Raw genomic sequence first — 13,649 nt, 5'->3', positions numbered from 1 at the left:
TGGTGCTAATTAGGTTTATAGTTAATGTTGAGAGCTGTAAGAGTCAAACTTTTTATTCATATTTTATAGCTGACCCAAGAAAAGTCAGACAAATTTGTGAAAGTCCTGTTAGGCGTTCAGGACGGTGGGTACATTTGGCATCCGTTATCTGGATTTGAGTGGACTTTCATTCCAATTACGGAATCAAAGGGCGTATTTTCCTTTAAAAAAAAAACAATATGCCCTTGATAATTTCTGGTAAATATAAACGAAGTTAAACGAAGGGTACGCAAATGGATAATACTCTCATGAATGTGATTTTGTAACAAGAGTATCTTGGTTGCATCAATTTTGCTGTCTTATAGAGATGTGCAGTATTATCCCCGTTAAAAGTTTTCAAGAACTATCAAGTTCCCGATTGTAAGGATTTTCTTGTGAACGGATAAAAGTGAACTAACCAGAAAAGGTTAATTTTTGTCAACATTTATGTACGGGCTTTAATGGTTGTTCACTTACCATGAATTTACTAATAAGGAAAAAAAACTTCGTAAATTACAGGGTGTCCATAAAATCCCAGTACCATTACAAGTAATAAATACTTTTAATGGTACTGGGATTTTATGGACACCCTGCATTTCATAACAATTTTACTTGGATAATATGAGCAAAAAATATGTAAAATATTGGAACTTGCATCCACTTTCAGTCTAATATAAACTTCAGAGATTTATCATACAGGTATATAAAAGCTGATAACCATTTATTTTGATCGGAGTATTTTCTTATCAAATAAGGATTTGTAGTTACATTCTGAATAACAAGTTTGAAGGTGAATCCTATATTTCCTTTTCGGAGTCACTGTTGCCACCTTTTGGGTTGTATGTACTACATTTGAAGAGCCAAGATATTTTTTTTTATTCATGATGTTAAGTTTCTTTTGCTCAGTATGTCTTACGGGAATCTTCCGAATTTTATATAGACACATAAAGGTCGTTTATTATTTTCAGACATCTGGTCTGATAGCAGACAGTGTGTACTTCAGTCAGGTATGAGCGCTTCAAAGGTTGCCAGATCATGCAACAGATTTCTGTTTTTTTCACGGTATGACTCTTCAAACACTTCATTCCAGGTACTTTAGGTTTATGAAGTGTGCTTCTGAAAGAAATTCTTGGATAGAAAGAATATATCACAATAAATTTGATATCCATTGGCTTTTTTTTTTTTTTTTTTTTTTTTTTGGTAGGTCAGCATTTAGTATTGTTATGATACACGTAAGTGCTTTGAGTTCTGTACTTATTTTGGCGGTTTGCATTTTATTATTATTATTATTATTATTATTATTATTGTTATTATTATTATTATTATTATTTTATTGAAAATAATGGCTATTTCAGACGCGTTTAATTTATTTTGTATAGAAGTTTTTCTATGAATACCCCATTTGGCGTTTTAATAGCCAATTTGAGTACAGAAGAAGTCAGTAATAAGAAGAATAGAGAAACTTCTATAGTACAAAATAAATGCGGCTGAAATAGCCATTACTTTCAATAAAACCTGTATTCATAAAGGCCTTCTTCCAGCATATTACTATTCTTTTTTATTTTTATTATTATTAGGAGTAGTAATAGCAACACTGGGAGTAGTTGGTACAGTTGCCATTAATCTTGAAAATCGCATGAATAAAAAACCATACAGTAGATCAGTATTAAAACGCCAAGTCATCGACCTCTCATAAATCTCTGTTTCTTTTCTTCTAATCCTCTCTTCTCTCTCTCTCTCTCTCTCTCTCTCTCTCTCTCTCTCTCTCTCTCTCTCTCTCTCTCTCTCTCTCTTTCGTGACCGAGCAATAAATCTGAGTCAAGGGCTTAGTATGTGACGACCGTGATAACTGCATTTAACAAGAGACGCTGTTACACTCTGTTAGACTTAAATGCTACTGTTACCAAACCATTAGACAACAACAGCGCATAGAACAGTAGAAGCTTGGAGTGACTTTTAGTTGTCTCTAAAAGAAAACTTTTGAAACGGCTGTATGTCAGTCCGTCCGCATTTTTTCTGTCCGCCCTCAGATCTTAAAAACTTCCTAGGCTAGGGGGCTGCAAATTGGTATGTTGATCATCCACCCTCCAATCGTCAAACGTACCAAATTGCAGCCCTCTAGCTTCAGTAGTATTTATTTTATTTAAGGCTTAAAGTTAGCCATGGATCATGCGTCTGGTATCGTTCTAGGTGCCAACAACACAGACCACCACCGGGTCGTGGCAGAATCTCAGACGACTTTACATCTAGCAGATATTTCGATCTTTGTGAAGCTATGGAAAAGGCATTTTTATATTTTGTTTGATTACAAGAAATTGTTAAAATGAGTGTAATTGCAGATAGATAATTCTGATAGTGCGTTGAGGACAAACTATTACGAGTGAATTATCAACAGAAGCTTTTGATGAAATGTCTATTAGACAGAAGCTGAGAGAGAGAGAGAAGAGAAGGAGAGGAGAGAGGAGAGGAGAGAGAGAGACGAGAGAACGAGAGAGAGAGAGAGAGAGAGAAGATAGAGAGAGAGAGAGAGAGAGAGAGAGAGAGAGAGAGAGAGAGAGAGAGATAGATTTTTTGCTGCTATTGAGTAAATAATATACCTAATAGCTACTATTCCTTTTTTCAAAAGCTACTGTATTGCCCAGTTCACCCAAGAGTTGTTCAAATATCCTACATCAAATTTCCTTATCGCTTACTCAGGAAGTAAGCCTACTTTGTTGTTGTTGCTGTTGTTCTTGTTGAGGGGGTTGGGAAAGGTCTATGGAGAGCCTAAAAAGCTCTGGAAAAGGTGTTTCGTGTTGAGTTAAAGATACAGGAATTCTTGGATAGGATATTTAAGACTTATTTATTAATAAGAAATTATAAAAATAATTTAAATATAGCGAATCTATTTTAATTTTCCTTGGTGAAGCAAGGCTCCATTTAACCGTAGAAAATAACACGTTCCCCGAGTAAGCTGCAGGTCGGATCACGCAATGTTTTTTAATTGTACGATTTTATTACCCATAATTTTATAGAAACAATAATATTTTTCTTTGGTTTCCACGATCGAGCGGAGAAATCCCCAACTGGATAAGTAATAGTAGTAATTACTGTCGTGGACCCTGATGGAATTCGCTGCTCCTCCAGTCACGAGAAAAGTAACGGAAGTAAGTGCTAAGTGACGTCCTTATCTTCTGTCTCTCCCCCCTACCCCTAACCCCCCTCCCCCCAAACACACAGGGTTACGTTAAAGTAGAGGAAATTACGAACCAAGACCCTACTATACTGCAGCAGTTATTACCTTTTTTTCCCAGTGTTGTTGTTAGGGAAGGAATTTAACCGTGAACATTGTTGCTAAGATTAGTTATTTTTTTATTATTTTTTGAAGGACTGGCAATGTGTGTACAATGTATAGTTTGCTTTTATATGTGATTATACCTACATTCGTAGATTTTTACTTTATCATTTTTGTTTTTAAACCGTAGGCTACTTCCGTGAAACATACAACATCATTTAGAACTGTAAATAATTACACACTAATAGTTGCACACGAGAGACCAGCAATCAATAATATTCCAATATTTCCAATATAGAATTCAGGCCAAAGGCCAAGCACCGGGACCCATGAGGTCATTCAACGCTAAAACGGAAATGGACAGTAAAAGGTTTGAAACGTGGAAAGTATAAGATGGAAGGCAGAGAGGATGAAAGGAGGTGCAGTAAAAGGAACGGAAGGGGTTGCTGCGTGGGGCCGAAGGCACGCTGCAAAGAGCCTTAAGTAGTACCTACAGTGCACCGCATGAGGTGCACTGACGGCACTACCATTCTACGGGGTTAAACGCTTTAGAGCCACCTGGGGGGCGGGGGGGTGGCTCATTTTGTCTTTTCTGGTGCTGGTGGGTCAGCGGCAATCAACGAATACAAGATGACAATATTTTCTAACCTTTTATTTGTCGAACCTTCATTCATATTTCAATACTACGTCATTACTAAGGTAAATTTGAACATTATTTTTTCAGTAAAACTAAACACGTATGAAATAGGATTATTAAGAACACATGATAACATCTAAAAAGAGTCAAAAAGATGAGTGTACACGGGTTAGAATTCATTCAGAACAATATTCAGTTCACGGAAAGAAATCAGACTCCACCTGCGGTACTTGACCGACAAGGAATGACTGAGATGCGAAGACTCGGTACCACGTCTTATATCTTAAGCCTAATTAGTTGAACTGTATTTATTTATGGAGAATAAAGGAAAATAACAAATGATACAGGAGCATGTGCTTTTCAGTGGACAGTCAATCCAAGATTCATTGAATTTTGTTCACATTAGAAACTTTTAAACAAGTTGGAAGTCACATCGAATATTAGTAAATATGAGTAAATCTTAAATTAAGTATTTTTCTTACACGAGTATACCAGGAAATACACCAAAATTACAACTGAATACAACGAAAAATAAATATATGGCAGTGATGAAGTCCATTAAGAAAAATTTAATCTCGGAAGCCTCCAACCGTGCATCGTAGAACTAACCCGAGCATAAGAATTAATGGTAGCATCTAAATTACATCATGTTTCGTTAACTTGAATATATATATATATATATATATATATATATATATATATATATATATATATATATATATATATATATATACATATATATATATTTTTGCAAGTGCTACTTATGTAAGGATGAACAGTAATAGAGTAAGAAAATGTTTGATTTCGCCACTACTATACTAGATTCACATCACCGGTGCATCTGATGTTTAACCCAGTCTCTGACGACACTTCCGATTGGCTGTTGATAAGGGGTAAGTCTTTCAAAAGCATCCCTCAGGAGAGTTGGAACATACATCCTGCCATCGGCTTATCAACAGCCAATCAGGAGCGTCGTAAGGAACTGGCTTAGACATCAAACGCACGGCTGTGTGAAACTACTATAGTTACTAGGCCAATGGGCAAGGTTACAGCTGTGATTACGTATAGTACTATGTTTAACCTCTTTCTTAGATAACTATGCATTTCTTTGGTCATTCATTTTTATAAAATTAACTTTACAAGAACCCATAAAGTAAAGTTTAGAAGCGAGCAAAACTCAAGGGAGATACGACATCACAGTCTCTATCAGCTGGGTCGAGTTGAGGGGGCATGACGGGAACGCAAGGGCACAATCGTACCCATACTCTCCTAAGCCCCTGGCTGCCTGGTACTCTTGCAGGGCACTCGTTGGTAATAGGCCTTCGCCCGGTTTGATGGATGTCCTGGAATAAGAACAGATAGATCAGATGCACAATATGCAAGCATAGTACTAGTTAGACCAAAATAACATAAATAGTTGCATCGACAGTGGTTCACAATAATTAGACATTTGTTGAATTGTATGAATACGTACGGGAACACACACAGAAACGTTTATATAATTATATATATATATATATATATATATATATATATATATATATATATATATATATATATATATATATATATATATATATAGTGTGTGTGTGTATTCACTTCCGTATATTAGACGTAAAACTTGTAAAAATCTGGCGGTTCACATCCTGTAAAATTTATTGGGAGGTAAGCTGTTAGTAAAGGCAAAAGATTAAACATTAGTCGTTGGTCTTAATTTACAGAATGTCCATTTCCAAAAGGAACACCGGAGATTTTTGGATTTCCACATTTCTTTTACTTGCAGAGGTTCATGATTTCTCATATTGATATGACGTATTTTCATGTTTTGTAGCTTTACATTTACGTAATTGAGACTATCCTAGATGTATAATTAAAACTGTAGGCCTAAAGAACAGAGCGAATTTCCACAGGAAACGAGCGAGAGAGACTACAGGTGACGATGAGCCTAAAATCTGGAATCTTACCCAACTAGACTCAATATGCTCATCTCCTCGGACGCCAACTGATCGTCCGTCATGGACGCTAGATCGCAAACGAGCTTCAGGCCACAGCCCGAGAAATCCTGCTGGCGAATGAGGTTCATTGTCCTCTCGAGTGCGGATGAGTCGTCCTGAGCGGAACGTCCGTAGCGGTAATGATGGCGTCCGTAGCCGCTACGACGGGTGAAGTGAGCAGCGATGCTGGCCAGACCGATACCGACGGCGCCTCCAATGACAACGGTCGCAAGGGATGCTGCTGCTGCCAGAGCTGCCATGTTGGATTTATAGATACTTTATTTTGTTGAAAACTTGAATGAGGTGATTATTTCCTCGTGAATCGCCTGTCTTTCGACCTTCAATCTCTTGGAGTAGGCTGGTCCGTGATGATTTCCCTGGATCTCTTATCTGAAACAACAAAAATATAACAATCTTTGATTTGCAATGATCATTCGAAACTAATAAATCGGTATGCATAAACTTTGTGTAACTGTTAAAAAGAATTTCAGTTTTTGTTCCACACTAAGAATACTGGTTGATTTGATTAAGTCAGCAGAGCTTCAATTTTTTATGTGATTGTCAAGTTATGACACCCAATGAAAGATTTATCAACTAAAGTTTTATTCTCTTTGTTTCATATATATCAACAGCAAAATGTACGCAAAAACATACACGAAATATATTGTTCGGAAGCCTAATGATAAACCAGAAATATATCATGATAATAATGCAATAGGCTATATGTTAACATTAATGGTAAGATTTTAAGTATCCTGCAATATTTCTTATAGTATACCTTACAAATACGAGTTTTTTTTTATGTCGATCTAAAATTGACAGAAAACGAATATCAATGGTAGATTGTAGACTTAAATAACCTGTAGACATTCCATTGCTTGAAAATTGTCGTCTGTGACTCCGTTAAACGGGAATTTATTTTCTGTCTTACATCACCTGAAAAAATTTCAGTAAAGTGCAAATAGTATTTTCTTAAATTTGTACAAAAAACGCTTTCCCAAGCTGATGTAAAGTGCATTGAAAATAGAAAACGGAAACAGACGACGAATACTTGAATGACTAGCTAGTTATCTGTACCTACATATTAGGGCCAAGAACGACTCGAAAATGCAAGCACTTAAACTTGTAGGAGGCCCAGTGCCTCGACGAGGGGTAAGAGAAAGATACCATTCACATAACTTTGAAAGCCTATACAATTCCAGGTCAAAACAGTAGCGCCATTAGCTTACTTCAAAACGATCTTAATTTGGGAATGGGCCTTTTGCAAGCTAGTTTCATAAGGGCTCTTTATACAGTATATAAAAGAACACGGTTATTTCAGTTTAGCTAAGCACTCTGTTCAAGAGGTAATCCACATATTCCTCTTGAAATTGACAGTCATTCTGTCAAGTTTCTATTCACTGACACTAAAAGGCTGGTCTACAAAAGTAGCTTTGGTTATAGTTTTTTAACACGTGAACAGTTTTGGCCAATATTTTTCTAATTATTGTATTAAAGCCAAATAAGTTCCTGCTAGTTTCTGAAAGTGTGTAATCAAATTTTAATGTAATTCCCTGTGATATGAAACCTAGTCTTTACTCAACACAGCTCTTGCTCCCCTGCTGGTTTCGAAATATCTTTAATGAATATTACCTTGAATAAACTACGAATTAAGTTCGATATATTTGCGTTATTTCAGTAAAATGAAAACTTGTAAAACCCGACTTCTAATATTTCATTTAAAAATTTAGGAAAATGAACAAATAGAACATAGGTGGCTACATATCTCGCATCTAACCCTGAAAAGCTGGAGTACCTACTTAAATGTTCCTCATGCAATAGGGAACTCCTGGAAATATCAGATAAATTGTCATAAATGTCAAATTGGATCTTAGACATACAGTGTTGCCACACGAGATTCAAAAGCATGGCGTGAAATGCTTAAGATAATTGTGGTCTTTCTAAGGCTATATCACACCAAAAATTTACCTGGTACTGAAAGACATCAAGAGAGTTGTTGAATCAATATACCCCTCACATTCTTGCAAATATCGTTTGAGGTCTAAACTCGGGAAGCCTAGTTTTATAAATATGTTTAGTCCTCATTGGGAATTCTCTCTTTATCTACGTTTTCCTTTGGTTTGAGTGAGACGGAACTGTATAACTGTATGACAGATTTAGAAAAATTCCCTATCAATGTTTGGGTATGGACAAGCAGCGTTACCAAAGAAAGGTAGTACTCATGCAACAGGATGAACGAAACGGTTAATGAACGTACAAGCAAAAAGGAAACAGATGCACGCCAATACGTACATGCACACACACACACACACGCACACACACACACACACACACACACACATATATATATATATATATATATATATATATATATATATATATATATATACATATGTATATATATACTTATAAGTACGTACGATATGTAGTAAGTATGTATGTATGTATATAATATATATATATATATATATATATATATATATATATATATATATATATGTATATATATATATATATATATATATATTATATATATATAAATATAATAAATACAACGCACTCCTAACTTCCCACGGTCTTCACACTTTTTGGACACACTTGTCATTACAAAGCCATAGTATATCCAAATGCAAGAACACGCTGCATTTCTGATTTCCGGTTAGCAGGCTTCGAACCTGCATCCAGAATACCAGAACGAGCAAACGTTGCCGAACTGACCACGAAGTCAGGTCGGTAACGCAACCTGTTTCTGATATGGCGGTTGCGGGTTCGAATACTGCTACCGGTCGTCAGATTCTTAAGAGTTCAAAATGTGTGAAGAATTCGAGGAATTAAGATATTATTGTGATATTTGCAATGGCATACGTTTAAAAAGTGAGTAGTAGATTATATATATATATATATATATATATATATATATATATATATATATGTATGTATATATGTGTGTGTGTCTGTCACTGCCAATACCAACTTCTCTTCATTCCTTTACCAAACAGAGAAAACACTCGAAATATGTAATGAGTCCTGCCACTCGTACGACGCAAGATGATCTATCCAGGAGTTCTTGAACTTACCCTCTTCTTCTTATATAGGTGAGTGTCTGGTTAACGGGTTATTTTATGCCAAGAGCACTTGCTTGGAGAATGGCGATGGCAAAGAAACTGTTCGTGCCTGAAGATGCAGTGCCACTTATATTCACTCACGAGGCACTGCCCCAGCCCCATCACCCCCACAATACCCTCCCCATGGTCCTTTTCTCGTTAATTTGGGGGTTGGCTGCGTCCATCGCTCGAGCACTTCCGCCTTAGGTGTCAATTTTCGTACATTAACCATTACTCTTTTTGCTTGACCGGAAGCTAGAAGCAATTGAAAGTTAATGATTTCTGTTTTCTATTACATATTTTCTCTCGTTTTTCGGTTTTCGTCGTCACGTGGAATACTTTCTCTGGACTCTTGGGAGCGAAGAAACGGTGTTTGGGGCTTTGTATTTTGCGTCTCTTACTGAAGCCATTTCAAAAAAAAATTAGGTGTCAGTGTTAATGTGTCGTTTTCAACAACTCTAGCTTTCTCTCTCCGTACTCGTACCCAGCAATGACTCTCTCTCTCTCTCTCTTCTCTCTCTCTCTCTCTCAAATGAAATCTCTATAGTGACAACACTCTCAATGATAACAAGACAGTAAGTACATCAGAAACAAGTAAAAAATGCGTGTATAATCAGGGCCACCGGAAATAGATTTATCTTTCGGTGGTCTCGTGAAACTTTAACCACGGACCGATGGTGGCCTGGCCAATGTCACTGTCGATTATGGATAACTTTAACCTTTGGTACGTTTGATGATCGGATGGTGGATGATCAACATACCGATTTACAGCCTTCTAGTCGCAGTAGTTTTTAAGATCTGGGGATTGATACAAAAGGGCGGACAGGAAAAACAAAGCCAACTGAGTTGTTTTCTTTTACGGAAATCTAAAAAAAAAAAAAAAAAAAAAAATGGATGGTGATCAGAATCTCGAAACATTGTCGCCGAGATATTTACGCGAACAGAACATTTTTGGCAATGGAAACTTAGCTTTGAAATTATGCGTAAATCCCGTCAGGATCTACTATACGGTTCCTACATACTATTTTGTAACGATGTTCTTTAAGCACCATTCTCTTAACGACGCTGTCCTGAGGGTGGGTAATATAGAAGATCCTATGGTAAAGAGTATGCGAAGATAATATCAACTATTATCCATATAAGATATACATTCTTCACTGCTTTCCTTACATCTGGTAGGGGGGATCTGGAAATGCGTTTGAAACATGACAAAAGCAACTGAGTGAAATTTGCACGTCATAGACAGATGACAGCGTTTCTCTTTCCCCAAAGTCTTTCTTTTCGGCGGGAAAGCTGTACCACCATGATTCGTTCACCATCGCTGTATATTTGACTCCATTGTATCGTGAGGTTGGCGTATTATATTTTCTTATTTCTCTCAGTGCGATTTATATAATGCTTCTGATGCTCCGAACATCGTTTAGTTATGGAAACTTGAAAGAAAGGCGAATTCTTAGTTCAATGCCGTCCCATTTCACGAATATCTATTTGGAGTTCTAGTGTCTTACAGCTGGTTGATACCGAAACCAAAAAGAAATCTTATGAAAATTGGCCGGCTATGTGATTTGTAATCTTGTCATATCTCGATCGAGGAGATGCTATAAAACGCTTACACATTCGTCTTCGTATTCTTTGTGTACTGTGGAAGACATTGATATATAGTATATATATATATATATATATATATTATTATATATATATTAATAATATATATATATATCTATATACATATATATATATCAGGGTACTTTAAGTAATTTCTTTACTGAATGACAGCATGAGTGTCCAAGTAGCGAAATTATCTTTGAGCCATATAAAGTCCTGTTAAGGCCATTCTCGTACTTTTCTTAGTTTTTTGGGGGGCTGATGGAATCAATTATACATTTAATACGGATTTCCAATGAAGTGCATTTATTTCATATTCTCACTTTTGTGTGGTGTTTGTCATTCAATTTGAGTGAATAATGTATACATTTATATGTTGCTAGGCGATGATGACGTTTTCAAATGACCAGTAAATCATTGTTCAAATTTCCTTCAAGCTGCCTTGGAATTATAGGTCTTTCCTTGTGGATCTTTTTAAAAAACCTTAACTCTGGTTCATGGTTATTTGCTCGTATACAAAGAAGGACGCACATGCCCAAATTCATCTCATAGGAGTACCTACTGTTTTGGGTATTCCGCGGAAGCTAGAATTTCGAGTCAATGTGGGCTGGTTCCAGATGAATATGGTTCATCTTCTCTATAATAATAATAATAGTAATAATTCGATCTAACATGAATTATAAGCTCCACAGACCAGCAAAGATAAATGAAAATATGCAGAGCCCAATACTCGTATATGATGAGATTTACACATAAAACTGATTAGCAGGATTCACAGTCCAGGCGATCTAGTTGATGAGTTTTACCAGTAAACTGGTGTAGACGAGATTCTCAGTCTATTAAAACTTGTTTATGCAGGGTGTCCATAAAGTCCCAGTACCATTACAAGTATTTATTGCTCAGAAACTTTATAACATAGAGCAACGCAGTTTTTTGTAGAATGTTCTATATTTCCTCAAGTTTACATTCAGAGTACTTCATGCAATACATTCCACAAGTCGCACCTCCAGTTACCCTCACAGTGTCGAGACAATATTCCATCTCCCTCCATGTGCGTTGCAGCGTACCAACGTCAACGGTTTGGACAACTTTAGCAATGCGTCTACGAAGTGTGGCAAGATCATGATCAGGATTCTGGTAGACACGATCCTTGACGTAGTACCTCCAAAGAAAAAATGTAACAACTTAAACAAAAAACTGGATCACTCTATGTTATATGGTTTCTGAGCAATAAATACTTGTAATGGTACCTACTGGGACTTTATGGACACCCTGTATATTGTTCATAGTCTGGTCAATCTGGTTGACAAGATTTAGAAGCACAAATGCTTTGTGAGAACCATAGTTCAATAAAGCTTGTTGAAAAGATATACTATAGTGGATTTACATCAACCGTGCATCTGATGTCTAGGCCCATCTCTTACGACGCTCCTGATTGGCTGTTGATGAGCCAATCACAGGGCTGGAAACTCCCAGTCTCTCTCGAAAGTCACATAGGCAGGATGTATGTTCCACCTTTCCTGAGGCATACTTTTGAAAGATGTATCCCTCAGGAGAGGTGGAAAATACATCCTGCCTGTGTGAACTCTCTCAAGAGACTAAAAATTTCCAGCCCTGTGATTGGTATATGAACAGCCAATCAGGAGCGTCGTAAGGGAATGGCCTAGACATCAGATGCACAGGTGATGTGAATCCACTATAGTGGACGAGATTCACTGTCTAATAAAATGGCTAATGAGATATACCAGTAAAACTGATTACTAAAGTTTGATGTCTAATAGAAATAATTCATCAGTAACACTGGTAAATTTGGATGATAACATCGATTTTAGTATAATAAAATATATGGCTGAGGTTCAGCAGTAAGACTGATTAGCGAAATCATGGTCGAGTGACTCTGGTAGCTAAAATTTTCCGGCGCACATTTGGGGTCAGCGACGCATTTCGAAGATCACGTGTTTCATGTATGTAGCGTGCATGCCTCTTGTGTTCCAATCGGTGAGTGTGTGTGTTTGTAATAAACAGAAAATGACATATAATCTAGGGGAAAAGTTGCAAAGGGGGACTCAATGAATTTGATTGATAGAGTGTGGAACATGTCACAGAAGAAGTGCTGAAAGAGGTGTTGCAGATCCATCGGACAAGGTACCGTAGAGGAGAAACTTTGAAAAAGTTAACATTTGAAGTGACAATTACCTGAGTTCTAGAGAAAGGGAAGTGAGGTACGGCACACATTCTTTATTGACGAATTTTAATGTTTTATGGTGTCATAATTATGGTCTCTTTATTTCAGATGGATTCGAAGTCACCTTATGGGTTTTCTCTAGACTAATTTTGACTATTAATAAACTATGAATGTTTGGACTCTTAGGGGGAAAGGGGGTACTTAGTTAAATATGATTTTGAGAGGAATATGATTGTTTAATGTTTCTTTTTGGTTCAGGCTTAATTAAGTTTATTCAATATTCATGTTAGCTAATTTTGAGAAATAAAAAGTATATTTTTGTAACAACGAGAGTTTACATTAGCCTAGTTTGAAAATGATTTTCAGCCAACTCCAGAGATGGCATTTAACAGAAATAAAGTAGGCTACGTTGCCAGCCAGATGTTTTGTTTTTATTTGTTTAAACGAGTGTCATTTGACCTCGTTAGAGATTTTTCCTCGTTAGATGTATAGTAGATATATATATATATATATATATATATATATATATATATATATATATATATATATATATATATATATATATATATATATATTCTCTAAATCATACTGTGTTAAAATTCTAGATTAGAAACTCGATGCTACAGATTTATATAATTTGATGGCCTGTGCGGGGAACTTCGCGCTTTTCATACTGTATCAAAGACCTTTTCTTTTACCTTAACCAACTTTCCCTCTGAAAAATATTATAGTCTAGTAAAAAGAAAAAGTTACAAGTAACCATTTTCGACGCTGGTGGTTGTTCAAGCTAGAGCATTTGTCTAATTAGAGGAAGATAGCACATGAATGAGTT

The 13,649-nt window shown here is 36.3% G+C and overlaps 1 protein-coding gene across 1 annotated transcript; it reads right to left on the bottom strand.

The window, feature by feature from the left end:
• Positions 1-4,689: 4,689 nt before the first annotated feature.
• On the bottom strand, positions 4,690-9,084 carry LOC135221408 (uncharacterized). Its single transcript, XM_064259188.1, has 3 exons — positions 9,001-9,084; positions 5,894-6,313; positions 4,690-5,272 (listed from the first exon to the last, which is right to left on the bottom strand). The coding sequence occupies exons 2-3, from the start codon at positions 6,181-6,183 to the stop codon at positions 5,107-5,109; spliced, it is 456 nt and encodes a 151-aa protein (XP_064115258.1). The 5' UTR covers positions 6,184-6,313; positions 9,001-9,084; the 3' UTR covers positions 4,690-5,106.
• Positions 9,085-13,649: the final 4,565 nt, after the last annotated feature.

Source organism: Macrobrachium nipponense, chromosome 2 (assembly GCF_015104395.2).
Source record: "Macrobrachium nipponense isolate FS-2020 chromosome 2, ASM1510439v2, whole genome shotgun sequence".
Lineage (NCBI taxonomy): Eukaryota > Metazoa > Arthropoda > Malacostraca > Decapoda > Palaemonidae > Macrobrachium > Macrobrachium nipponense.
This window is presented reverse-complemented; position numbering and strand designations above follow the sequence as displayed.

Coding starts and splice junctions, on each gene's coding strand:
- LOC135221408 (XM_064259188.1), bottom strand. CDS start 6,183: ATGGCAGCTCTGGCAGCAGCAGCATCCCTTGCGACCGTTGTCATTGGA. Junction 5,273..5,893: donor AGCATATTGAGTCTAGTTGG/GTAAGATTCCAG, acceptor TTCTTATTCCAG/GACATCCATCAAACCGGGCG.